Source organism: Dendropsophus ebraccatus, chromosome 2, assembly GCF_027789765.1.
Source record: "Dendropsophus ebraccatus isolate aDenEbr1 chromosome 2, aDenEbr1.pat, whole genome shotgun sequence".
Lineage (NCBI taxonomy): Eukaryota > Metazoa > Chordata > Amphibia > Anura > Hylidae > Dendropsophus > Dendropsophus ebraccatus.
This window is the reverse complement of record NC_091455.1, coordinates 142,082,281-142,108,278: the sequence shown is the minus strand read 5'-3', so window position 1 is coordinate 142,108,278 and position 25,998 is coordinate 142,082,281. Positions and strand designations below refer to the sequence as shown.

The window sequence follows — 25,998 nt, the reverse complement described above, 5'->3', positions numbered from 1 at the left end:
ATTCCTAATCATTAGGAGGGTGGGGAGGAAGGACAGAGAGGTTGTGCAAGCCTAATGCATAATACACAATGTAAGCCACGGCCAAAGGGCACAGGGCTGCCAATTTAAAAGTTGTTTTTTATGACAATAACTGCATCACCTGCCGAATGGACCCCAGGACAGATCTTGGATTAAAAACAGCTATCCGAAGGTACAAGTGGTTTGGGGGGGTCAGATTGTGGGTACAGAATCACTTTAAACTGCCTCTTTTTTTTTTTTTTGTAAAAACGCCAATAAAATGCCATGGCGTTTTTTTTTTTGCAAAAACGAGAGCAGCCAGATGTTAGCTGGAAGTCAATAGAAATTTATGATTTGCCTCACAAACTGCGTTTTTAGGGTGGCGTTTTTCTTGGCATTTTTGCGGCTCTGTGGTGGTTTTTGCAAATTGCAGCAGGCTGTGGGTTTGGCGTTTTTTCGGCAACCTGTGACATTTTTCTCCCATAGACTTTAATGGAAGTCTTCTGCTCCACTAAAAAAATACCATAGGCTATGCATATGGCACTTTTTAGTGGCGCTTTTCTGAGAGAAAAACACCAAAGTCTGATGCCTTTGTGTGCCTTTTCTGCCACCCGCTCCAGCAATGAACGGTTCACTGCTTCAATAAGAGGCTCAGTAGTATTCACAAGTCATCTTTGATTATTAGCAGTGAGTAATAATTCTTGGATTGTGAAATTCCTTACTGAAATGACCCATACAATAAACTCCATTCAAAGGCTAAACTTTTGGCAACCGTTAATGTGAACAACTGAAACCCTTTGAATTACTGAATTCATTATTGACCTTGTTCACACAAAATGTATCTAGTGTGCAGAGAAACAGAAATACTTGTAGCAGCAAAAGGATATTAGTCTGGAGATCACACGAGCAACGCCACAAAGAAATGTCATCCTGGTGATACTCCCAGGATTATAATGTGGAATTGTATAATGTAGTTCACTGATAACTCAGCATTAGATTGACCTATGGTGCGTTTACACAGAGAGATTTATCTGACAGATTTTTGAAGCCAAAGCCAGAAATGGACTATGAACAGGGAACAGGTCATGAAGGAAAGATTGAGATATCTCCTCTTTCCGAATCCATTCCTGGCTTTGGCTTCCAAAATCTGTCAGATAAATCTGTCTGTGTAAACGCACCATATGTCTTGGAACCATTAGTACACCCATCTCTCTAATGTGTTTGGGGAGTTGACAATAATAATACCATGCTGCATGTTGCCGATGCTACTATGAGCAGCTTTCCACCATGGCCTCTAACGTCTCTCGGAGAATATATCTGGGACGTCATTGCTTGGCAATTACAAAGGGAAATGCCCGCAGTGAATCTGGATGATTTTTGTGCTTTCAGTGTGGCAGAACATTTTTCAGACAAGCATTAATAACCCCACTGACAGCATACCAGGGCATGTAAGTGCATGTGTGATGCCCGCGTGTGGAGAACCGGTCACTTGCCAGATGGTGCTTAGTGACGCCACTACAGTTGTGGTTGGTCAAGATATAACACAGCCAGGTGGTAGATTGTCGTGATGCCAGTGCCTGTGGGGCACAAAGGTATGGAGGCACACCTGCTTTTATTTTAAAGTAGCCGGCTATAACCTTTCCCCTGTGGTTGGTGACCTGCCAGGCTGCGATGGGGTCCCTTGGCTAATTATCAAGGTGGTTCATAGTGGAGCTGTGACCCACCCAATCAGTGCCGCCACCCACAGAAAAGGGAGATGACCCAAGGATGGAGTAGTGACTGTGTAGGTGCCAGAACAATAATCACTGAGTTCCGTTATCAGAAATAAAATCTTCTTTACTGTGAGAATACTTTGCACAATAGCTGATCATTGGCTGCAGACGTGACAGAACAGAATCTGCGTTAAGAGGTTTTGGAGCAGATGAGCTGAGCTGACTTGGTTGTGTGCAGAGAAGCAGAGTGAGCTGAGAACAGTAGAGAGGAGTTTGTGCTGCAAGTTCAGAGTAGTGGAGAGGAGTTTGTGCTGAGAGTTCCAACCCAGGGTAGAAGTGTGCTCTGATGGAACTTTAGAAGAAGAGGAAGTAAAATACTCAAGAATACTTGAAAATAGAAGTATACTTGTGCCTGTGTTACGACCTTTGTTGTCGCTGTACCACTTGTTTCCCTACAGTGTCAGGTGACCCGTCCTATTAGGGCGACACAAGCCCCAGACCTTGTTACCTTGAGTTGAGCAAGGTGGCCAAATTACCTGGTTACACCTGAGCTGCGAGTACGTATGTAGCAACTTTGCTCTTTTTTGATCAGTTCCTCTTATTTAAGGATACTGTCCTGCACTTTTAGAAATGTTGGGTTGGGGTGATCTCTGACTTGTCCTCTCTCAAGTAGTTTAGCACTGCATAGTTGGACCAAAGAAAAAGTCTCTCTGTCTCCCATGTGCATCCTTCCACTACCACACTCCTGACTACACTACACTGGACACTGACTGAAGGGGGGACCTGGCAAAGCCAGGGCCTAGCTGGACCACAGCAGGGAGCATCTTGTCTTGCGTCCTCTCTCCACCACGACTTGAGTAAGACTCACTAGGTGTGGGCGTGCACTTCCTCTCCCCATGTGACAACTCCTACAGGAGGTGTAATGTCCCCTGTGAGTGGTGGAAAAGAAAGTGTAAAGAGAAAAAGGAGAATAGAGATAGGTAAAGAAGAGAAGAGAGCTCTTATTGGTGCGCAGATCATAAACAAGTGATAACCTTAAGCGATAAACTTAAGTATCACTTCATTACCACGCTAACTTGTAGTACAGGCTTTTGCGAGGGGTGTATAAACTAATAACACCCGTGGTGGGACACCACACATGTATTTCTGCACATGGCGCTCATTCTCAATATTGAATAAATTGAGATGTTTTCAATATTTTGTTTCCATCTTTTATCCTCTACATATCATAAACATATCATTAACATGTCCATAAATCATTAACCTGTAATTTGCATAATTCCATGACTTTTCCTTCATAGTTCTACAATTTCCATATTGAGAAGCTAAAATTATGTTAATTTGTTTTCCCTGAGACCCATTGGCATCACAACATATGGGGGTAAATTCGCCCCTGCGAGCCCCTGGGACGAAGGAATATTTAATGAAAAAATAACAATTAAATTTTAATCCCCTCCTCCATGAGGTATAAATAGGCTCCACCTCCCCCTAGACCTCAGTCTAATTATAAAGAAACATAAAACACAGGGAGGGAGTCTTGTGATGCCAATGGGTCTCAGGGAAAACAAATTAACATAATAATTTTAGCTTCCCTTACGTCCCATTGGCATCACAACATATGGGGAATTAGCAAGCATTATCCCCAATGGGCGGGTTATTTATTACGTCCTGTCACGGCCTGACTCCTCTCTTCCCCATGCAGCAGCCGGTGTCCCTAGGCAGGGACCCGGCGCTGCTGTTACTTCGGCCCCGGGGGGCGCCTCACCTCTCCACGCTCCTGTCCGTCGCTGTGCCGGCGGGCGCGCGCGTCCCCGCCTCCTAGGGCGCGGGCGCGCCGGCTGTCTCAGATTTAAAGGGGCAGTGCGCTCCTAATTGGTCATGCACACAATCACTCCCTATAAATTCCAGCCCTGCCCCACTGCAGGTGTTGGAGCCTCTACATGCTTCCCATAGCGTTTGGCCCAGCTCCCTGTTGTTCCTGATTCCTGTCCGCTACCTGGTCCCTAGTCCTTGTTCCTGATTCCTGTCCGCTACCTGGTCCCCACTCCTTGTTCCTGGTTCCTGCTTCCCCGTTACACTTTAGTTCCTGTGTTCAGCCTGTCACGTGCGGTCTCACCTACAGACCATTGCCAGTACCATCTCCTGCCTACTGCTCCTGCCACGCCTCGCCTGCCGTCACCAGCAACCAAGCCAGGGGTAGCAACCTGGGGGTCGCCTGCCGCAGCAAGTCCATCCCGCCTTGCGGCGGGCTCTGGTGAAAACCAGCGGCCCCTTAGACTCCGCTCCCTGGTGAGGTCAGTGCCATCGCTGGTGACGGTCCAGTGGATCCACTAGTCCAGGCGTTACAGTAGGCTCCAACCATGGATCCCGGCGAGGTGCCTGATCTCCGTGACGTCGCCAGAGTGGTCGCTCAACAGGCTCAACAGATCCAGCAACAGTCGCAGCAAATCCAGCAATTGACTGCCGCCCTACAGCAGCATACTACAGCCCAGCGCCCACCTCCACCTGCAGCCACCTCGAGACTTCGATTGGCCCTCCCGAGTAAATATGGAGGCGATCCCAAGTTGTGCAGGGGATTCCTGACTCAATGCACAATGCATATTGAACTTTTAAGTAATCAGTTTCCCACCGAGCGCTCTAAAGTGGCTTTCATCATCAGCCTATTGGAGGGTAGAGCTCTGGCCTGGGCCACGCCACTGTGGGACCGTGATGATCCTGTTGCTGCCAATCTCTGGGCCTTCCTGGCCGAGTTTCGCTCCGTCTTTGAGGAACCTGCCCGTGCTACTTCAGCTGAGACTGCTCTTCTCAACCTCTCTCAAGGGAGCTCCTCTGTTGGTGACTATGCCATCCAGTTCCGCACCCTGGCAGCTGAATTGGACTGGAACGAGGCCGCCCTATTAGCCACCTTCAAGAAGGGACTATCCAGTCGAGTGAAAGACGTGCTCTCCGCCCGCGACCTCCCTACATCTCTGAACGATCTTATCCTACTGGCTACCAGAGTCGACAACCGATTTTCCGAGAGAGAGGAGGAGGTCCGGCAGGAACGACGACTGAGCCTGCCCCGTCGCCATCCTCGGCTGGCACCGGTGTTCCAGAGTCCTGTTGCTCCTATGCCCCAGTCGTCTCCAGAAGTCCCCATGCAGGTGGAACGAGCTCGCCTGACGACTGATGAGAGAGCCCGTCGAATGGAGCTGAATCTCTGTCTCTATTGCGGTGGCGCTGATCACTACCGGCAGAGATGTCCCCAACGTCCTCAGCGTCCGGGAAACGCTCGCACCTAGGTCCGGTGGGAGAGGCCTCCCTAGGTGTAAATGCCACCTCTCCAAGGTTGACTATGCCAGTCTCCATCCAGACACCCACAGGGCAAGTTCTCCAGACTACTGCCCTTATCGACTCTGGCGCTGCTGGCAGTTTCATTTCTGCTTCGTTGGTCCAAAGATGGCGGCTACCCGTGAAACAGCTAACCCAACCCCGGTCTATCTCTTCGGTCACGGGCGAGATTCTTTCCGAAGCTGTGCACTGCCAGACGGAACCCCTAGTCCTCCAGGTGGGCGCCTTACATCAGGAGAGGATCTCCTTCTACGTTTTGCGCCATTCCTCTTCCAACATCCTGTTGGGTCTCCCTTGGCTGCAACTACATACCCCTAAGCTGGACTGGAGAACTGGGGAGGTTCTCGGCTGGGGCCAGGACTGTCCAAATAGGTGTCTGAGACCTCCTCAACCCAAGTGCTCTACGAGGTCACCTGCTAACGCCAAGCCTCTATCGGGACTACCGCAGGAATACCATGACTTCGTTGATGTTTTTTCGGCCAAGGAGGCAAACTCTCTACCACCTCATCGGCCCTATGATTGCCCTTTAGACCTGCTTCCAGGAACTTCTCCTCCACGTGGTCGAGTATACCCTCTCTCGGTGCCCGAGACGGAAGCCATGTCCTCCTACATCTGGGAGAACTTATAGAAGGGCTTAATTCGTAAATCCACGTCCCCTGCTGGCGCTGGATTTTTCTTTGTGCAGAAGAAGGACGGTTCCCTCCGCCCATGCATAGACTACCGGGGCTTAAATAAGGTGACTGTCAAGAACCGCTATCCTCTTCCGCTTATCCCCGAACTATTCGACCGTCTCCGTGGAGCTAGAATCTTCTCTAAGCTGGATCTGAGGGGAGCTTATAACCTGATCCGAATTCGTGAAGGAGACAAATGGAAGACCGCTTTCAACACCAGGGATGGGCACTACGAATATCTGGTCATGCCATTCGGCCTATGCAACGCCCCAGCGATCTTCCAGGAATTCGTGAATGATATATTCCGCGACCTCCTCTATGTCTGCGTCATTGTCTATCTTGACGACATCCTGGTCTTCTCCCACGACCAGCAGACCCACGTGTCCCATGTACGGCAGGTTCTACGAAGATTACGGGCCAACCGTTTTTATGCCAAGCTGGAGAAGTGCGTTTTCCATCAACGCAGCCTGCCGTTTCTTGGGTACATTGTCTCCGACCAGGGCCTACAGATGGATCCTGCCAAGCTCTCAGCTGTTCTCCAATGGCCTCGCCCTGAGGGACTTAGAGATATCCAACGATTCCTTGGATTTGCCAACTACTACCGGCAATTCATCCCTCACTTCTCTACCCTGGTAGCACCCATAGTGGCTCTCACAAAGAAGAGGGCGGATCCCAAACGCTGGCCTCCAGAGGCCGAACAAGCCTTCAATAGCCTAAAGTCTGCCTTTGCCTCCGCTCCTGCTCTAGTTCGCCCGGATATCACCAAGCCGTTTTCTCTTGAAGTTGATGCTTCTTCTGTGGGCGCAGGAGCCGTCCTCTCGCAAAGGGACACATCAGGCAAGATCAGAACCTGCAGGGTTCTTTTCTAAAACTTTTTCCCCGGCCGAGAGGAACTATACTATTGGAGATCGTGAACTCCTGGCTATCAAGTTGGCACTGGAGGAGTGGCGTCATCTCCTAGAGGGGGCTAGACATTCCGTTAACATCTACACGGACCACAAGAACCTCCTCTACCTCCAATCGGCTCAACGCCTCAATCCCCGGCAGGCCAGGTGGTCCCTCTTCTTCTCTCGGTTCAACTTCACCATTCATTTCCGTCCAGCCGAGAAGAATATAAAGGCCGATGCGTTATCCCGAGCATCCGATGTCATGGGGCAAGAGGAACCTCCTCGTCACATAATTCCTCCCGATCGCCTAGTACCTGTTGCTACTTCTACTCTGCAGAGATTGCCTCCCGGTAAGACTTATGTGCGCCCCGCACTCCGTAAACGCATCCTGAAATGGGGTCATTCCTCTATGATGGCCGGGCATCCGGGAGCTCTAAAGACCGGGCAACTGATCTCCCGCCACTACTGGTGGCCTAGCCTACTCCAAGATGTCAAGGACTTTGTGGCGTCTTGTACCATCTGTGCCAGAAACAAGTCCTCCCATCAAAAACCTGCCGGCCTACTTCAGCCCTTGCCAGTCCCAGACCGCCCCTGGTGCCATATAGGCATGGACTTTGTCACAGACTTACCTCCATCTGCGGGTGACACGGTCATTTGGGTTGTAACTGACCGCTTTTCCAAGATGTCCCACTTCGTGGCTCTTCCTGGATTACCATCAGCTCCTCGCCTGGCCCAGCTGTTCTTTCAGCATATCTTCCGCCTCCATGGTCTTCCTCTTCATATAGTGTCTGACAGAGGCTCACAATTTGTCTCCAGATTCTGGCGTGCTCTCTGCTCTCAACTCCAAGTAAAGCTGGACTTCTCTTCGGCCTATCATCCCCAGACTAATGGGCAAGTGGAGAGGGTCAATCAGGTCCTTGGCAGTTATCTTCGACATTTCGTCTCCGCTCGCCAGGACAACTGGTCCAGTGTGCTTCCATGGGCGGAGTTCTCCTACAATCATCTGGACTCGAGCTCCACAGGCAAGTCACCCTTCTATGTGGTCTATGGACGTCATCCTCTGCCTCTCTCTCCATCCTCTGAAGTCCCAGCCGTGGAGGAGTTGTTATCTGACCTGCAGTCAATCTGGGAACAGACTCGACAATCTCTGCTCAAGGCATCTGACCGCATGAAGGACCAGGTGGATAAGAGAAGAAGACCCGCCCTGAATTTTCTCCCTGGGGACAAAGTCTGGCTCTCGGCCAAATATGTCCGACTCAAGATTCCCAGCTACAAGTTGGGTCCTCGATTCATCGGTCCTTTCTCGGTGCTAAAACGCCTCAACCCTGTCACCTACAAACTCCGCCTACCTCCTACGATGCGGATTCCGAACGCCTTCCATGTCTCCCTCTTAAAGCCAGTAGTCCACAACCGGTTCTCCGATAAGGCTTCGCTCTCTGCTCCACAAGCCGTCTCTGACGACGTCTACATTGTCAAAGACATTCTGGCCATGAAAACTGGAAGAGGGAGACGGTTCTTCCTGGTGGACTGGAAAGGATTTGGTCCTGAGGAGAGGTCCTGGGAACCCGAGGCTAACATCCTGGACCAAGATCTCATCAAGAGGTTCCTACAGGCCAGAAAGAGGGGGAGGCCTAAGGGGGGGGGGTACTGTCACGGCCGCGGCGGCGGCCCGTGCTCCGGGCCGCCGCCGCGACTCCTCTCTTCCCCATGCAGCAGCCGGTGTCCATAGGCAGGGACCCGGCGCTGCTGTTACTTCGGCCCCGGGGGGCGCCTCACCTCTCCACGCTCCTGTCCGTCGCTGTGCCGGCCGGCGCGCGCGTCCCCGCCTCCTAGGGCGCGCGTGCCGGCTGTCTCAGATTTAAAGGGGCAGTGCGCTCCTAATTGGTCATGCACACAATCACTCCCTATAAATTCCAGCCCTGCCCCACTGCAGGTGTTGGAGCCTCTACATGCTTCCCATAGCGTTTGGCCCAGCTCCCTGTTGTTCCTGATTCCTGTCCGCTACCTGGTCCCTAGTCCTTGTTCCTGATTCCTGTCCGCTACCTGGTCCCCACTCCTTGTTCCTGGTTCCTGCTTCCCCGTTACACTTTAGTTCCTGTGTTCAGCCTGTCACGTGCGGTCTCACCTACAGACCATTGCCAGTACCATCTCCTGCCTACTGCTCCTGCCACGCCTCGCCTGTCGTCACCAGCAACCAAGCCAGGGGTAGCGACCTGGGGGTCGCCTGCCGCAGCAAGTCCATCCCGCCTTGCGGCGGGCTCTGGTGAAAACCAGCGGCCCCTTAGACTCCGCTCCCTGGTGAGGTCAGTGCCATCGCTGGTGACGGTCCAGTGGATCCACTAGTCCAGGCGTTACACGTCCGCATTAAGAACAGATCTTGCAAAGGTTGTTCTTGACAGGAAAGAAGTATCCAGCCTGAAATATCTCACAAAGGTAGTCAAAGAAGGTAGCTGCCTGGCATATGTCCTCAAGTGGCACAGCGGCACGCTCTGCCCGAGTGGAGGCCACAGCTCTAGTAGAGTGAGCCCTGGTAAATTCTGGTGGATCCAGATCAGCAGAGGAGTAACATAAGGCAATGGAGTCACAGATCCATCTGGATATTGAAGGTTTTGAAGCCTTCCTCCCCTTGTTCTTTCCTGCGAAAGGGATAAAGAAATTCTCGTCTTTACGAAAATCACCTACTCTATGTAGATAGATCTTGATAGCTCTTGATACGTCCAATAAAGAAAGATCCAAGTCTTCTTCAGATGATCCAGTAGGAGAAAATACAGGCAATACTATAGGCTGGTTGATGTTGGCAAATGAAGCCACCATAGGCAGGAATCCTGGAAGGAACCTAAGGATAACCTTGTCTTGGGAAAAAATCACGTATGGAGGTGCGGAGCCAAGGGCTTTAAGATCTCCAACTCTCTTAGCAGAGGTAATGGCTAGTAAAAGAGAAACTTTCAATGTTAACTTGGAGTCTACTTCCTCCCAAGGCTTAAAGGGAGGAAGACACAGGCGTCTCAACACAAAGGATAAGTCCCATGGGTCTACCTGCTTTACCAGGTTAGTCCTAGTCTAGCCTTAACAAAATTCTTTACCTCCAAGATCTGAAAAAAACTTGAGTTTAGGTGTGCAGAGAGGGCTGCTATCTGCACCTTGATGGAACTAGGTTTTAATCCTTTATAGAAGCCTTCCTGTAAAAACTCCAATGACTGTGGAGTAGAAGGTTTAAGTCCATCAATACTCCTGCTTGCACACCAATCTTGAAAAATCTTCCAAATACGTGCATAAGATTTATTTGTACTGCTACTACGAGCGTGAGAAAGGGTATACTATACCTTCTCAGAAAAACTAGAGTCCAATACGGTCCTCTCAGTCTCCAAGCTGTCAAGCTGAGGCTGGAAAGATTCCTGCACAGATGTTGACCCTAGAATATTAGATCCGGATGCAGAGGTAACCATATTTATGGGCAGGGTGAACCATGACCTCTTCGGCCAGAAGGGAGTTATTATTATTACTGACGACTGATCTTCGTCAAACTCTGGGAATCATGGCTATGGGAGGAAATATATACGCCAGCTGGTATGTCCATGGTATTATCATTGAGTCCACTACCGTGGGATTGACTGCCCTGTAAAGGGAACAGAAATTCCTCAGTTTGGCCTTGCTTGCTGATGCCATGAGGTCTCTCTGAGGAGGCCCCCACCTCTGGGTTAACTGAATGAACACTCTCCTTGAGAGAGACTATTCCCCCGGGAATGTCAGGCCTCGACTCGATCCGCCAACGTATTGTAGACACCCCTGATATGAATCGCAGAGAGTCCGGTTATTCTGGTTTCTGCCCAACAGAAAATCTTCTCTACTTCCCTGAGGAGAAAAGGGGATCTGGTACCTCCCTGTTTAGGTACGCCACGCAGGCCATGTCGAAGTATGTTGTTGAAGTATGTCCTGGACATAGTTCAACTGAACTCTCAGAAGATCCTGAGTCTGAGTCATAATCAACCAATCGTCCAGGTAAGGGATAACTTTATCCCCTGTAAACGGAAGCGAACCATCATGGTGACACTACCTTTGTGAAAACAAAGGGTGCGGAGGTATTTCGGATGGAAGGACTTTGAATTGTAAGTGTCTTACCTTCCCCTGGATTTGGATGGCGATTCTTAAAAATCTCCTGTGCGCCTTCAGAATCGGTACATGAAGATATGCATCCTGTAGATCTATGGTGACCATAAAATCTCCCTCCTGGAGGATAGATTTTACCGATCTTATGTTCTCCATGTGGAACGTCTTCTTTACAATGCACCTGTTGAGATATTGCAAATCTATAATAAGCCTCCACTTTCCGGATGGCTTCAGCACTAGAAACACTGGGGAGTAAACTCCCTGACCGATCTCGGATAGAGGAACATCCATTAGAGCCTCTTTGGAAAGGAGGTAAAGAATTTCTGTCTCTAGGACTAAATGTCTTTCTGGCTTAAGATTTCTTGACAGAAGAAATCTTGGAGGAGGAAGAGATAATAAATGAAGGACATAACCTTTTTGAATAATATTTAACACCCAGGGATCTTTCCTTAATTCTTCCCAGGCAGGGAGAAACAGAACTCAGACGTCCCCCACTGGACTGCTTCTGGCATCAGAAGTCTGGTTTCTTGTTGGTGTCCTTATTCTGCTGCTTCCTGGAACCTCTTCTGGAATAGTTTCTTCCTCGACCTCTGTACTGGTATCTCCCTTTGCCTCGCTGAGGAGATTTTGCTCTGCAAAAGGAATCACGGCTTTTATAGGACAATGGTAGAGACTTCCCCTCCTTGTCAGACAACTCCTCCATTAATTTATCCAGCTCAGAGCCAAACAGCCTACCTGGCTGGAACTCAATATTACAGAGCTGAATTTTGGAGTTAGCATCTCCAACCCAGGGTTTTAACCATAGCGCCCTTCGGCAGCGGTCGAGAGCGTACTAGTTTTTTTACGCTAACCTGGTTCCCTGAGATGCAGCATCGCAGAGGAAGTAAATGGCCATAATGACCTTTTTTAAGGAGCAAAGGACCTTGTCCCTGCTAGCTCTACCTTCCAAATTTTCCTGGACCTTGGCCAGCCATCTTCTTAGGCTTCTAGAAACCTCAAAAGAAGATATGGAGACTGCCCCTTGGGCTGCCGCTGCCGTATATGATCTCTTGAGGGCTACCTCCACCCTTCTATCCATCGGATCCTTAAGATTGGATCCGTCCTCTGCAGGCAGCACAGTACATTTCGACAGTTTGGCTATGGCCGGGTCCACCTTTGGAGGCTCAATCCAGTCCTTACATTGTTCTTCCTTGAGAACATATAAGGTCTTAAAACCTCTTGCTCAAACCCGGAGCCTCTTCCGGTTCCTTCCATTCCGTCTGTAACATAGACAATGAAGTCTCTCCCACAGAAAAAGCCCTAGGCTTTTTTTTTTTTTTTGAGGAGGAGGACGAATCCTTATCCTCTTCTATTTCCACAGGGTGTATTTCAGCTTGCACAGCTTAGCAGAGCTTGTGAATTCTATCAGCTGTGAAATACCCCTTGAATAATTCTTTCTCATCTTCAGAAGTAGAAGAGGTTTCAGAAGAGAGGATGACTTAACTTCATCAATCACAGTAAAACTGAAAATGACCATAATCCTACAGCCATAAAGTAATATACTCAAAGGCTGGGAGTAGAGAGAGAAATACTCCATTTGGTCTTTATCTTAGGACACGGGCGGCGATTCTCATTAGCCGCTAAAGTCTTTTGCACACAGTCGTTGACTCATACAACTACATCCTGAACATCAGGCTCCTCATAGGTTTAGGTCTGCATGAAGGACAGCGTACTGAAACACATAGGCATTCATAAATATTTTTATGAAAGAAAGGATGAATCTTATCTGGAAAAAATGATCCTCCTACGGTATCCATAGCCGTCAGGTAGAGGAGTCTCGCACTCGGCACATGAAGTGCTTCCTTAGAAGGTCTTTTGCCAGCAGCAGGACTGGTCTCCATTTCAGACATCTGCAAATAATCAATGGATTACAATACATATAAACCACTAGCCTGGCTAGAGTGATACCGGAAAGAGACACTAGGTGGCAGCAACACTTACTTTTAAGTATATAGAAGAGAGATCACAGCACTTTGCACAGATGATTTCTATTAGACCCAGATGAGCCACAGAAAATCCTTCCAGAGGAAGACAGCCAGACCTAGAGGTAGCAAAGCTTACCTTCTGCCTTGGACACACGGCTAATCCGGCGTGCAGAGAGCGCGCGCGCTGACACCACAGTGCTGAGACGCACGCATCGCTGATGCGTTCCACAGTCGAATGCGACTGGAAAAAAAGCCAGCGGCTCGGGTGACACGCAGAGTGTGTTCCAAGACGCACTAGGTAAGAAAAACTTAAAAGCTAAGACCTGCAGAGGCAAATATCAGGTTACTACCTGGACACCGGCTCCAGCAGCATCCCAGCAATCATTACCTGGAGAGAAAACCTGAATGCAACAGGTAAACAAAGCATAAAAACGGAGGAGGGACAAAGTCCCCTAGGGCTAACAGCAACGAAGTAAAAAAAGACTGAGGTCTAGGGGGAGGTGGAGCCTATTTATACCTCATGGAGGAGGGGATTAAAATTTAATTGTTATTTTTTCATTAAATATTCCTTCGTCCCAGGGGCTCGCAGGGGCAAATTTACCCCCATATGTTGTGATGCCAATGGGACGTAAGGGAAGTGTATTATATCAAACTTTTCCCTCCTGGGCTAATTTTCGTTTTTGTGTCTTTTTGTTTTTTTCCCCCTCATGTTTAAAAGGCCATAGCGTTTGCATTTTTTCACCTACGGACCCACATAAGCCAATATTTTTTGTTCCATATTTTTTGCGCCACTTTACAGACTTAATTTTTGCATAAAATATGCTGCAAAACGTATGTAAGGGGTTATTACAGTGGGGTTATTAATATGGGACTTTTTGATCACTTTTTATCAAAATTTTTCTGGATTTGATGCGACCAAAACCGCACAGTTTTGCACCTTGGAATTTTTTTGCGCACGATCAGGAATATGATAATTTAATAGTTCGGGCAATTACGCACACGGTGATACCAAACATGTTTATTTTTTATTTATTTATAAAATGGGAAAAGGAGGTGATTTAAACTTTTATTAGGGAAGGGTTTTTTTATGAATAAAAAACTTTTTTTTTCTACATTAATTTTAAGGAAGGGGTTTTTCTACATTAATTAAAAGTCCCCCTGGGGGACTTCTAATACAACTACACTGAACTCTCATAGAGATCAGTGTAGTATACTTAAGAGAGCACGGATCCATTAGATCAGTGCTCTATTACTCTGATACATAGATTGCTGAGCCGGGGTCAGCGTCATTCGGATGCTGAGTCCCAGACCGGCCAGTACAATGGATCCCAATTGTATCACAGGGGGGATCCAGCCACTAGATACCAGGGATGGGGCTATAAAGGACCGTTAAATGCAGCTGTCATGTTTGAACATAGAACTTATTCTTACTGTTGTTAGTGACTTGACTTGACAGGCAGGTTTAGGGGCCTTGAAGCAAAACTCTTCGCTTTTTTTGGCTTGACCTTTTTTAGATGAGAAACTTTACTGTCAGGTTAAGCCCAGAGACAACATCAAGAGACTGCAACTTGGTCCAGGAACTACTTCCCTATTTATTGTCTCTCCCTGTGTATACTGTACACAGGATACTGAGAAAACTTAGGGCCCTATTCCACGGAACGATTATCGGCCGTATTCGGCCAATATTGGCCGTTATGGCTGATAATCGTCCCGAGGTTTAAAAGGCAACGATCAGCCGACATCGTTCATGTCAGATGATTGTTGCAGTCGTTTGTTTTTCAACATGTGGAAAAACAAACGACTCGTACAGCAACGATCTGCTGCTGTCGCTTCAGTAGAAATACAACGGCACTCACCCAGATGAAGTGGAAAGGATGCTTTATTGCAGGGGAATAGCAAAATACAAACGCAGGTGCGTTCCACAGATAGGAGCAATGAACGTTTCGCACTTGCACGCTTCAACTGGCTCACTTAATCTACGTCATGTAACTGGCACCGCTATACTCATGTCATTCTTATCATTTAGGCCTAGAGCCCTAATGCTCCCGTTTTCATAATCCACCAGAACTCTTGCTTCAGCAGCCGCTGATGGCAATCTCCTCCACCCCTGGAAGGCTTCACAATTTCTAACCCTAGAAATTTGAGTATTTTTGTCACCATTGTGTTTTTCATTCATGTGATCTATTAGACGTGTTGATCCTATCCCAGTAGAGTTACGATATTCCCTAAATCTAGTGAAGAGCTGTCTAATAGTTTTACCTATATAGAAGTGACCACATGGGCACAAGATGGCATAGACTACGAAGCTAGATCTACACGTGATCAATTGTCTAACCTCCCACCTTATGCCTTCTATGGTCACCTCCTCTCCCTCTGGCATACAACTGGCATTCCCCTTAGGGCCAATACTATCCAACCAGTTTTTATTTTTATTTCTATTATTATTTTTATACCTAGGATAAGTTAATGAATCTCTAATGGTAGTGGTGCGTCTATATGAGAAAATGGGTTGTCTCACTGCGATTTCCCTGACATCATCATCGCCTTATATTAAATGCCGATGTTTAGGAATAGCATTCTAGATCACTCTATTCATTTCTGTATATCTGAAGGAAAAAACAAATCTTCTATCTCCTCTTTTTCTCTTTCTATTCTGTAACATTTGTTCCCTAGAGTTGCCCCAGGCTCTGTCTTTCGCTTCCCTGATAATCTTTTTAGGGTATCTTCTCTCTTCCAATCTAATACCTAGTTCATCAGCCTGTTGCAAAAAGCCCTCCACAGTGCTATTCAGACGGCGAAGCCGTAAGAACTGACTGTAAGGGATTGCTTTCTTTACGTGGGGCGGGTGGAAGCTGTCAAAGTGTAACAATGCATTGGTGGCAGTCGGTTTCCGAAAACCCGTAGTCACCAAACGTCCAGCCTTCACCTGTACCTGCACGTCCAGGAAGTCCAGAGTGTCACCTCCATAAACAGACATACACGCCATATTCATTTTAACATCCCTATTTAAGTAGTCCATGAAGGCAGAGAATTGTTCTTGTGACCCTGACCAAATAATGAATATATCGTTTGTATGTGACGATATATTTAATAAATTCATTGGTCAGTGATAAGCTATATCTCTTCTCAAACACAGCTAAAAATAGATTAGCCAACGAACATGCAACTGGGGTCCCCAGGGATGCGGGTGTACAGGCTCTCGACGTCCACGGAGACCAGACTGTAACCTTCCTGCCACATAGTATCTTGCAGAGACTGTAAAAAATCGCCTGTATCTTTCAGGTATGCAGGGATGTCTCTTAACATGGGACGCAATAACCAGTCTATGTATTTTGACAAACCCTCAGTCACCAAGCCGATCCCCGCCACAATTGGGCGTCCAGGGGGTCGGCTCGGTGACTTGTGGATTTTAGGCAAAAAATACCAAGAGGGTCTGCGTGGATGGGTATAGAACAACTTCTCTGCACATCATCTGGAAATAACCCCTAATTCTACAAATCTTCTCAATAGGGGTTGTAACTGATTAGAATATTTCTGAGTCGGATTGTCTTTGATAGGTAGGTAAACTGCACTATCACCTAATAAACGTAATGCTTCTTCTTAATAATAGGGGAGACTCAAGACAATGGTGTTCCCACCTTTATCCGCCTTCCTCACAACCAAATTGAGGTGAGAGGAGAGCCAAGAAAGGGCTCGTCTCTCACCTACCGAGAGGTTGTCAGTACACAGCGGATAAAGTAAGGCCTTCACATCAATAATGACTAGCGTTGAAAAAAGATCAAGAGGACCTCCTGGTTGTATGGGGGGACAGAATTTATATTTATTACCCCCTACAAACTCACACACCTCTACAGGGGGATCATCGGTTTCATCGGTTAGTTCCGTAAGTAGCTGGGCCCCCCTGGCTACCTCCTCAGGTAAGTCAGTAGTGACACTGAAGCCGAGGGGACCAATCACTGCTGGGATTTCACCTAATGGTCATTTTTAGATTTTTTAGAAATAAATTTACACAGATTGTTTTTTCTTATTGCTTTAACCCCTTAACGACATAGGGCGTATATTTACGCCCTGATGCCGTTAAGGACGTTCAGAGCGGGGCCGCGCGGCGACCCCGTTCTGAACCGCGGTGGTCCCAGGTGCCGCTTGTAGCCCGGGACCGCCGGTATTAGCGGGCACGGTCCGATCGCCGTGCCCGCTAATACAGTAATCAGATGCAGCTGTCAAACATGACAGCTGCATCCGATTACCGTTTGCAGCGTCATCCCTGGTGTCTAGTGGGGAGATCGCTCCTCCGGGATGTTATCCCGGAGGAGTGATCTCCGTTTCTGAAGCCGGCCGGGGACCGCTCCAAGATGGCGCCGTCCCCGGCTCGGCACTCGTTTACTTCCGGCTGCAGCAGCCTATCTCATGGATCTCTGCAGCATATCTATGCTGCAGAGATCTCAATGAGAGATCAAAGCACTTATACTAGAAGTCCCCCAGGGGGGCTTCTAGTATAAGTGTAAAAGTAAAAAAAAAGTATTGTTATTAGTAAAAATCCCCCTCCCCTAATAAATGTCTGAATCACCCCCCTTTTCCCAGGTTATAAATAAAAGTAAATAAATAAACAAACATGTTTGCTATCGCCGCGTGCGTAATCACCCGAACTATTAATTAATCACGTTCCTGATCTCGCACGGTAAACGGCGTCAGAGCAAAAAAATCCCAAAGTGTAAAATTGCACATTTTTGGTCACATCAAATCCAGAAAAATTGTAATAAAAAGCGATCAAAAAGTCGTATATGCGCAATCAAGGTACCGATAGAAAGAACACATCATGGCGCAAAAAATTACACCTCACACAGCCCCATAGACCAAAGGATAAAAGTGCTATAAGCCTGGGAACGGAGCGGTTTTAAGTGACGTATATTTGTTGACAATGGTTTGAATTTTTTACAGGCCATCAGATACAATATAAGTTATACATGTTATATATCGTTTTAATCGTAACTACTTGAGGAACATATATAACAAGTCAGTTTTACCCCAGGGCGAATGGCGTAAAAACACATTTCCCCCAAATAAACAAAATGCGTTTTTTTTTTTCAATTTCACCACACATTTATTTTTTTTCTGGATTCGCAGTGTACTTTATGCAAAAATTCAGCCTGTCATTGCAAAGTACAATTAGTGACGCAAAAAAGAAGGGCTCATGTGGGTTTCTAAGTGGAAAAATGCAAGTGCTATGGCCTTTGATGCACAAGGAGGAAAAAACTAAAATGCAAAAATCGAAATTGGCTCTGTCCTTAAGGGGTTAAAGAGGTCTATCTCAAACTGAGTTGCATCAAAATTTTCAGCAATACAGAAATTTAAGCCTTTTGACAAAACAGACAAACAATCGGCAGACAGTTCACTGTTAGTCACATTTGACTCATAGTTTGTATCCGTCTGATTTAATGAGTCCAGAAGACTTGTTTCCTTTTCTGGCCTTGATACCATCGCACAGATCTTTTTCCCCTGGCCCCTTCTGGTGCGTTTCCTAAAGGGCCAGATGGTTCCATTTTAGGTCGGGCCCCTTGTTGCTGAAACCCACTAGCTGCATCTTCTGGGGCACTAGAATCAGAATGGGTTGTCACCACTGCGTTTTTTCGGTTTAATATTTTTACACTTTTATTTTTTAGTATTCCAATCAAAGACTCCTCACAAGTCAAAGTCTTTTCTATCACGTAAAAATTTGTCCATTTTCTTTTCTTTCACTTCCATTTGGGTAGCAATGGTTCTTTTTTCCAATTAGGCTATAAAAGCTGATGCTTGCTCCTCCGATTGTCTAGTACGCAACTCCAGCTTGGCTTTACATAGGTCTGTGGTAACCTTCTCGTACTCGACTTGATTACGTGCATAGATCATCTGTAACAATTTTTGGGAATGTAGTAAGTGTGCTTCCTTCCATTCTTGCATGAATTTATTGTCCTCTGTGAATTGAGCCGGTTCCTTATAGAACCGCAGGCCACGTGGGACTCGCTGACCTTCCATATAAGAGCATAAAGACTTGATTGTCCAAAAGAATCGAATCTCTTTATCCGCTAGTGAAATCACTCTTTGTTCTCTTTGTTAATAATTGCAGTTCATCTTTGGTATTGCATGACAAAAAGAACGGCCCTGCTTGGGCTCTTCCCGCATCCAATGTTGCTTCCATGCGGTTTGCTGTAAAGGTCTGTAGATCCATATCATTAAGTCGTGTGCTCATGCAACACAGCAACAGTCCATTGAAAGTGAGCAAACAATGAGAAGAAAGGCAGGCACTATGACTCCCAGCGCTCCAACAACAACAGCGTTAGCGCCCCATGTGCAACATAGCCGCTCACGTGGTGCACGTTGATAAGGCAAACAGTCCAATGTAGCTGGAAACTTCAGTAGAAATACAACGGCACTCACCCAGATGAAGCGGAAAGGATGCTTTATTGCAGGGGAATAGCAATATACAATCACAGGCCACTTTATTAGGTACACCATGCTAGTAACGGGTGGTCTTCTGCTGCTGTAGCCCATCTGCCTCAAAGTTGGACGTACTGTGCGTTCAGAGATGCTCTTCTGCCTACCTTGGTTGTAACGGTTGGCTATTTGAGTCAATGTTGCCTTTCTATCAGCTCGATCCAGTCTGCCCATTCTCCTCTGATCTCTGGCATCAACAAGGCATTTCCGCCCACAGAACTGCCGCTCACTGGATGTTTTTTCTTTTTCGGACCATTCTCTGTAAACCCTAGAGATGGTTGTGCTTGAAAATCCCAGTAGATCAGCAGTTTCTGAAATACTTAGACCAGCCCTTCTGGCACCAACAACCATGCCACGTTCAAAGGCACTCAAATCACCTTTCTTCCCCATACTGATGCTCGGTTTGAACTGCAGGAGATTGTCTTGACCATGTCTACATGCCTAAATGCACTGAGTTGCCGCCATGTGATTGGCTGATTAGAAATTAAGTGGTAACGTGCAGTTGGACAGGTGTACCTAATAAAGTGGCCGGTGAGTGTACAAAAGCAGGTGAGTTCCACAGATAGGAGCAACGAACGTTTTGCGCTTGCGCGCTTCAACTGGCTCACATAATCTACGTCATGCAACTGGCGCCGCTATATGCGTGCGCAGTAACAGTTGCTAGATTACATGAATGAAAAACACAATGGTGACAAAAATATTCTTAAACTAATAGGATTAGAAATTGTGAAGCCTTCCAGGAATGGAGGAGATCACCATCAGCGGCTGCTTAAGCGAGAGTCCTGGTGTATTATGAAAACGGGAGCATTAGGGGCTCTAGGCCTAAATGATAAGAATGACATGAGTATTTTGATATAATTGCATGTTCTCTTTGTATAATGGTTATTTTATTATAACTTTATTATATTTCTGTTTTGTTGTATCACACTACTATGTATGTAATTTCCACATTCTATCTGGTACATATGGAGTTAATATGGTAACCATAGCAACTGTTACTGCGCACGCATATAGCGGTGCATATAGTTGCATGACGTCGATTATGTGAGCCAGTTGAAGCACGCAAGCGCAAAACGTTTGTTGCTCCTATCCGCGGAACGCACCTGCTTTTCTATTTTGCTATTCCCTTGCAATAAAACATCCTTTCCGCTTCATCTGGGTGAGTGCTGTTGTATTTCTACTGAAGTTAAAAGCTACATTGGACTGTTAGCCTTATCGACGTGCACCACGTGAGCGGCTATGTTGCACATGGGACGCTAACGCTGTTGTTGTTGGAGTGCTGGGAGTCGTAGTGCCTGCCTTTCTTCTTGTTGTTTGCTTGATTTTAAATATAAGTTGGCCCTCATACCACCTTATATTGTAACTACCACCACAATGCTGTCGATTGTCTAAACAATATTTCAGATATCCACCTCCTCTAATCAGCTAATTTATATTCACACTGAAAATTAGTTTTACTTTGGCACACTCTGCATGCAGATAGCTTACCTAGAGTCTCTGAGGCGGGCCTGCAAGAGTCCCAACTTATAGAGTAATCGCTGTAATGCTATCCATCCCAGACTTGCTCTTGGTTCATTGATATTCCCCTCTGTTCGCTAGAACAAAGGGAAATGTTGAACAGCCAAGAGTAGTTTTGTTTAAATCTGAAATGGGCAGTGTGACATCCCACACTCTACCAAGAGTACTGAAGGTTGACTGAGTATAGATTTAGACTGACACCCAGCATTGTAGTGTGTAATATTAGCCTGAGAGCCCAGGTGTGTGGACTCGAGATTAAAAAAGCATTCGAAATTCTTTATCCCTACTGTCAGGAGAATTTCTTTGTCTATCAACCACGGGACACGGATGATCTGAATTGAGGATAAGGTTTATTACTTGTTAACAAGGGCACCCAGCTTCCACGAAGTGCTTCCACCAAGTGCAAGAAGTACAACGTCTCTTTGCATTATATACAGGATATTTGCGGTTAAGACAGAAGTTACAGTTGAGACAAAAACAGAAGTGAACTTCCTGCCTAGAGGTACAGTTTCCTGTCTGAGGCTGGGTTCACACTACGTATATTTCAGGCAGTATTTGGTCCTCTTGTCAGGTCCTCATAGCAACCAAAATCAGGAGTGGATTGAAAACACAGAAAGGATCTGTTCACACAATGTTGAAACTAAGTGGATGGCCGCCATATAACAGTAAATAACTGCCATTATTTCAATATAACAGTCGTTGTTTTAAAATAACAGCACATATTTGCCATTAAATGACGGCCATCCACTCAATTACAACATTATGTAAACAGATCCTTTCTGTGTTTTCAATCCACTCCTGGTTTTGGTTGCTATACAGCCTCAAATATACAGCCTCAAATATACGTAGTGTGAACCCAGTAGAGGTGCAAAGAACGGTCAACCAGGCATTTTAGCTTTATTTCCACACGTCTGCACCTTTCACAATCTAACATCTCTTTAAAGTTCAACACTTAACCCATTATATACCTCCTCAGTAACATAGTATACATGTCAATTATGTATATTGCCTCTATAAGCTTCTCAATACTTAGGATTGGGCGCAATCACTTAAGTTTCATTAGCGCATAACTATTCTATGAATATATTTTAGTATGATTAACCTATCAAATATACTGTATACTGTAAATTTAGTACAGATATAGAATTTTTCTAACACCTACCTCCGTTGCACCAATGATGATTGGTGTCCCGCGGTGTAGCTTCAGTCGCGTCCTGTGGCACCGTTCAAATCCCATGTGCGGTGACATCACAGCTGTTCTAAACCCCTCTCATAGAGGTGCATTGGAGACCCTGACTTTCGGTCTCCTTAGCTGCGAAGCTGAAGCTGTCTTATTGTTTAATTGACCACAAACTAAGGAAGCATTCAAAGGCTACAATGAATAGGGCAGGGCAGGACTGTAGTTTATAGGGGAAGGCTGGAAGCACAGGCAGTGCACACGCCCTAGAATGAGTGCGCCAGCCCAAGGAAAAAGAGAGCCGGCAGAGAGGAGGAGGAGCAGGAGCTTGGGGAAGCAGGTTGCCGACGTGCAGCATGGGGAAGCAAGCGGCCAGGGATGACCGCTTTAAAAGATACAGCCTATAGCTCAGGTTATGTTCATCTCTATTAATATGTTCCCAGAAACTGTCTTTGGCACAGCAAGGGCCATGGTTAGGCTGCCCATTTCCACATATTCATTGGTGGCAAATCTGGCAATATATGAGTCCTAGTCAAAACAGGGTCCATATAATAGTACAAGTACCAATGCACATGCATTAGCACCAGCAACAATACTAATAAACCATCTTTATAATGTTCACATAATAATAGCAGACAGGGTGACCATAAAACCATTCATAAGGCTGGAATCACACATGGCAGTTACTTAGAAAACTGCCACTGCGGTTCTTGTGCCAAAAACAGAAGTGGATCCAACAGGAAAGAGGTGTTCAAGTCTGCTTTTTGGTACAAAAACTGCCATGTGTGATTCCAGCCTTATGAATGGTTATATGGTCACCCTGTCTGTGGCCTGTGGTCCGATGCCTGTGGCAGCACCTTGCAGGGGGGCAGCACCAGGGAGGTGGGGGAAGGAAACAACTCTTTTTTCTTTAGTCTCCCACCTCCCAATTAGACTTACCAGTAAATCTGGTGTCTTTTCAAAAAGGGGGGGGGGGGTATGTATGGTGGAATTGTTCAGATCTGGTATGACTGTATTAAATGTGATGCCTGGGGCTATTACCTACCAATCCTGTGGTGAGAATTCCTTCAGACAATATAACGACTGCTCTAATCATTGATTTAATGAGGAAATTTGGTTATATTTTAAGCAGTTAAAAGCCATGAAAAACGCAATTCGGACAATGTTTCTACATGTAGAGAAATGCATGTGGCCGAAACCACTCTCCCCCACGCTCCCCAAGATGGGGCGTCTTCAGGTTTAGTGCCTAGGGCAGCAGCAGCCATTAATACAGCCCTGCCTGTCTGCTATTATTATGTGAACACTATAAGGGTGCCTTCACACATACCGACTCGCAGCAAAAAAACTCGCTGCGAGTTTCTGCTACGAGCCGAGGTCCTGGAAGGCCCCTATCACTACATACAAGCAGTGGTCTGTAAGACCGCTGCGTGTATGTAATGCAGCCGCCCCCTTAACCCCTTCGGCTCCCGCACCGGTACCGCACCGCTGTCTACATACATTACCTGGCTCTGGCTGCACGGGGTCCCGCTCTGCCGCCCAGCCAATCAGTGTGTTGCCCAACCGCAGCCACTGATTGGCTGGGTGGCAGAGCGGGACCCCGTGCAGCCAGAGCCAGGTAATGCATGGAGACAGCGGTGCGGGAGCCGAAGGGGTTAAGGGGGCGGCTGCATTACATACACGCAGCGGTCTTTCAGACCACTGCTTGTATGTAGTGATAGGGGCCTTCCAGGACCTCGGCTCGTAGCAGAAACTCGCAGCGAGTTTTTTGCTGCGAGTCGGTATGTGTGAAGGCACCCTAAATATGGTTTATTAGTATTGTTGCAACAGGGTAAACTTTCGCCGACTGTAGTGACAAAGCCGTGATGATTCAAAGAATTTCCCTGCTGCAGGCACCATATTGACACATCATGCCAGACGGGGAAACAATCCATTGCATGCATCCACCGTCAGTAGGTCCGCAAAATCTATGGACGTGTGAATGCAGCCTTACATTGTCCCATAGCAAACCCAATGAATGTACACTAACATTTTCCTTACTCCTGTGATGCTTTAATCCACTAATAGTTAGGACATTACATGCAAATAGTTGGAGGTCTCTCACATGTAACTTTCTTGCTTTGCACTGATATTTTTAATTAAAGGGGGTGGGGCTATAGTAATAACACTGTTTTATTTTAAAGGAAACTGCTGTTTTCAAGCTGTCATTCTCCTGCATTGCTTCATTGTGTACCACTGTGTAAAAAAGTCTGATGCCAGCAGCAAAAAAACAGGATCAGATGTCCTAGACAGAGACCAATGTTTAATAATTCAGATCATGTGTAGAACTTCCACATCACTTTCTTGCAAACACATTTTATCATCAGATATAATGTTTTTCAAAAAATATTGTGCAAAATAAAAATAAAAAAATCGAGGGCCTCCCTGTTTCATGCAAATTGTCAAACTATTTGAAATAAAAAGAAATCCACCAGAGGAAACAAGAAAATAATAATAATAAAAAAAAGACACATTCAACTTAAATTGTTACACTGATATTATCACAAAGTCACTACCCACATACCAGAGGCTTTACTTCTTCAAAGTACTGATGGCAAATTTCCTATTCCAATTTATATAGGGTACATTGTTGTCATTAAGATCATGCATTGATCTGTGATAAAAATAATTTGATACATTGATGTCCCTACATAAAGCTTACTGCCATTTTACTGTACCCAGGCCAAAAATTCCGTTTGGTAGACATAGGAACACACCCAACACATGGATCCAAAAATGCTCAGGCAAGAAGGTACAGGTGGAGCAACTTTAAATAAGTGAAGGCTGGACAGGATTGGTGGAGGCAGAAATAGATGGAGGCACATTGACCCTTTAAATCCTTGGCGCCCTTTCCCTGTTTTTTACTCATACTTACCTGCTCTGGACATTTAAAATCTTCTTCTCTATGTCCTGTCCGACAAGACACTGCTCCCTCTTCCCCCTTTCTTTTGTAGACAGAGTATACGTGATCTCCTCTATGGTGGCCGGGTTAGCTGTCTATTCACTTAGTAACCCAGAACTCAGTAGTCATCTGCATCATGTGTATATTCACACAACCCCACTCCATAAGCAGCAGCTCACCACAAAAAGGTGCATTTGGGAGCATTTAATTTTTTTTTAGCTCTTAGGTGGATAACACCTTTAATCTTTATGTTGTTTAGGCATTTTAGTGCACTGGGGGCGTGCGCAATAGAGACATATCAGCAGATTAGTTTCCCTTTAAAAATAAATGCTGCAAAAGATAAATGGTGTTCATAGAAATACAATACTCCTATTATGTGTCCTAGATTTACTGTATAATTTGTTCAGATTGAGTTCATGAGGACATGAATACAGAAGGAATAATTCAAATGTGTCTTCTTTGTCCCCTTTTATTGTCCTTTGATACACTCAGGTGGCGTCTATGTAACCAAAGGTAACACATTTTGTAGATAGCCTCAAACTTTACTTGCTCTGTAAGGGTATGTACACACTGAGTAATTCTGACAGAAACATTGTCGCAGAATTCTCAGCTCGTGCCCGCTCGCGGTCTGCAGTGGGCGCGTGCATCTTCGCCCGTGTCATAGACTCCATTCTAAGTATGAGGGGATTCTTTCATCTGTCCAAAGAATGATCCAGTTCACTCTTTGGACGGAGGGCGGAATCCGCCTGTAGAATAGAGTCTATGACACTGGCAAGGACGCGTGCGCCCGCCGCAGTCCGCAAGCGGGCGCGAGCTGAGAATTCCGCAATGGAGTTTGTCAGAATTACTCAGTGTGCACATACCCTAAGGCTCTTTGCACAGGCTTGGACTCATAATTAGCCACGTTAGACCCTTCTAGGTGATCCATTTGCCTTTAGGCAACTGCTTTAAATATCATTTACCACTTTGAAGAAATGTTACATAATGTAACAATAAGTTTGGCACACTTATTAAAGGGGTTATCCAGTGCTACAAAAACACGGCCACTTTCTTTCAGAGACAACATGACTCTTGTCTCCAGTTCAGATGCGGTTTGCAATTAAGCTCCATTCACTTCAATGGAACTGAGCAGCAAAACCCTGCCCAAGCTGGAGACAAGAGTGGTGCTGTCTCTGAAAGAAAGTGGCCATGTTTTTGTAGCGCTGGATAACCCATTTAACTATTAT

General features: G+C 46.3%; 1 protein-coding gene across 1 annotated transcript in view; it reads right to left on the bottom strand.

Annotated features, from left to right (window-relative positions):
* Window positions 1-18,146, bottom strand: part of LOC138784179 (mediator of RNA polymerase II transcription subunit 1-like) — a 90,334-nt gene extending 72,188 nt beyond the window's left edge. Inside the window, exons 1-2 of the mRNA XM_069959691.1 lie at window positions 18,044-18,146; window positions 15,414-15,713 (exon numbers count right to left, since the gene is read on the bottom strand). Of these exons, the coding sequence (XP_069815792.1) occupies window positions 15,414-15,713; window positions 18,044-18,146 (403 nt within the window). The remainder of the gene's footprint in view (window positions 1-15,413; window positions 15,714-18,043) is intronic.
* Window positions 18,147-25,998: the final 7,852 nt, after the last annotated feature.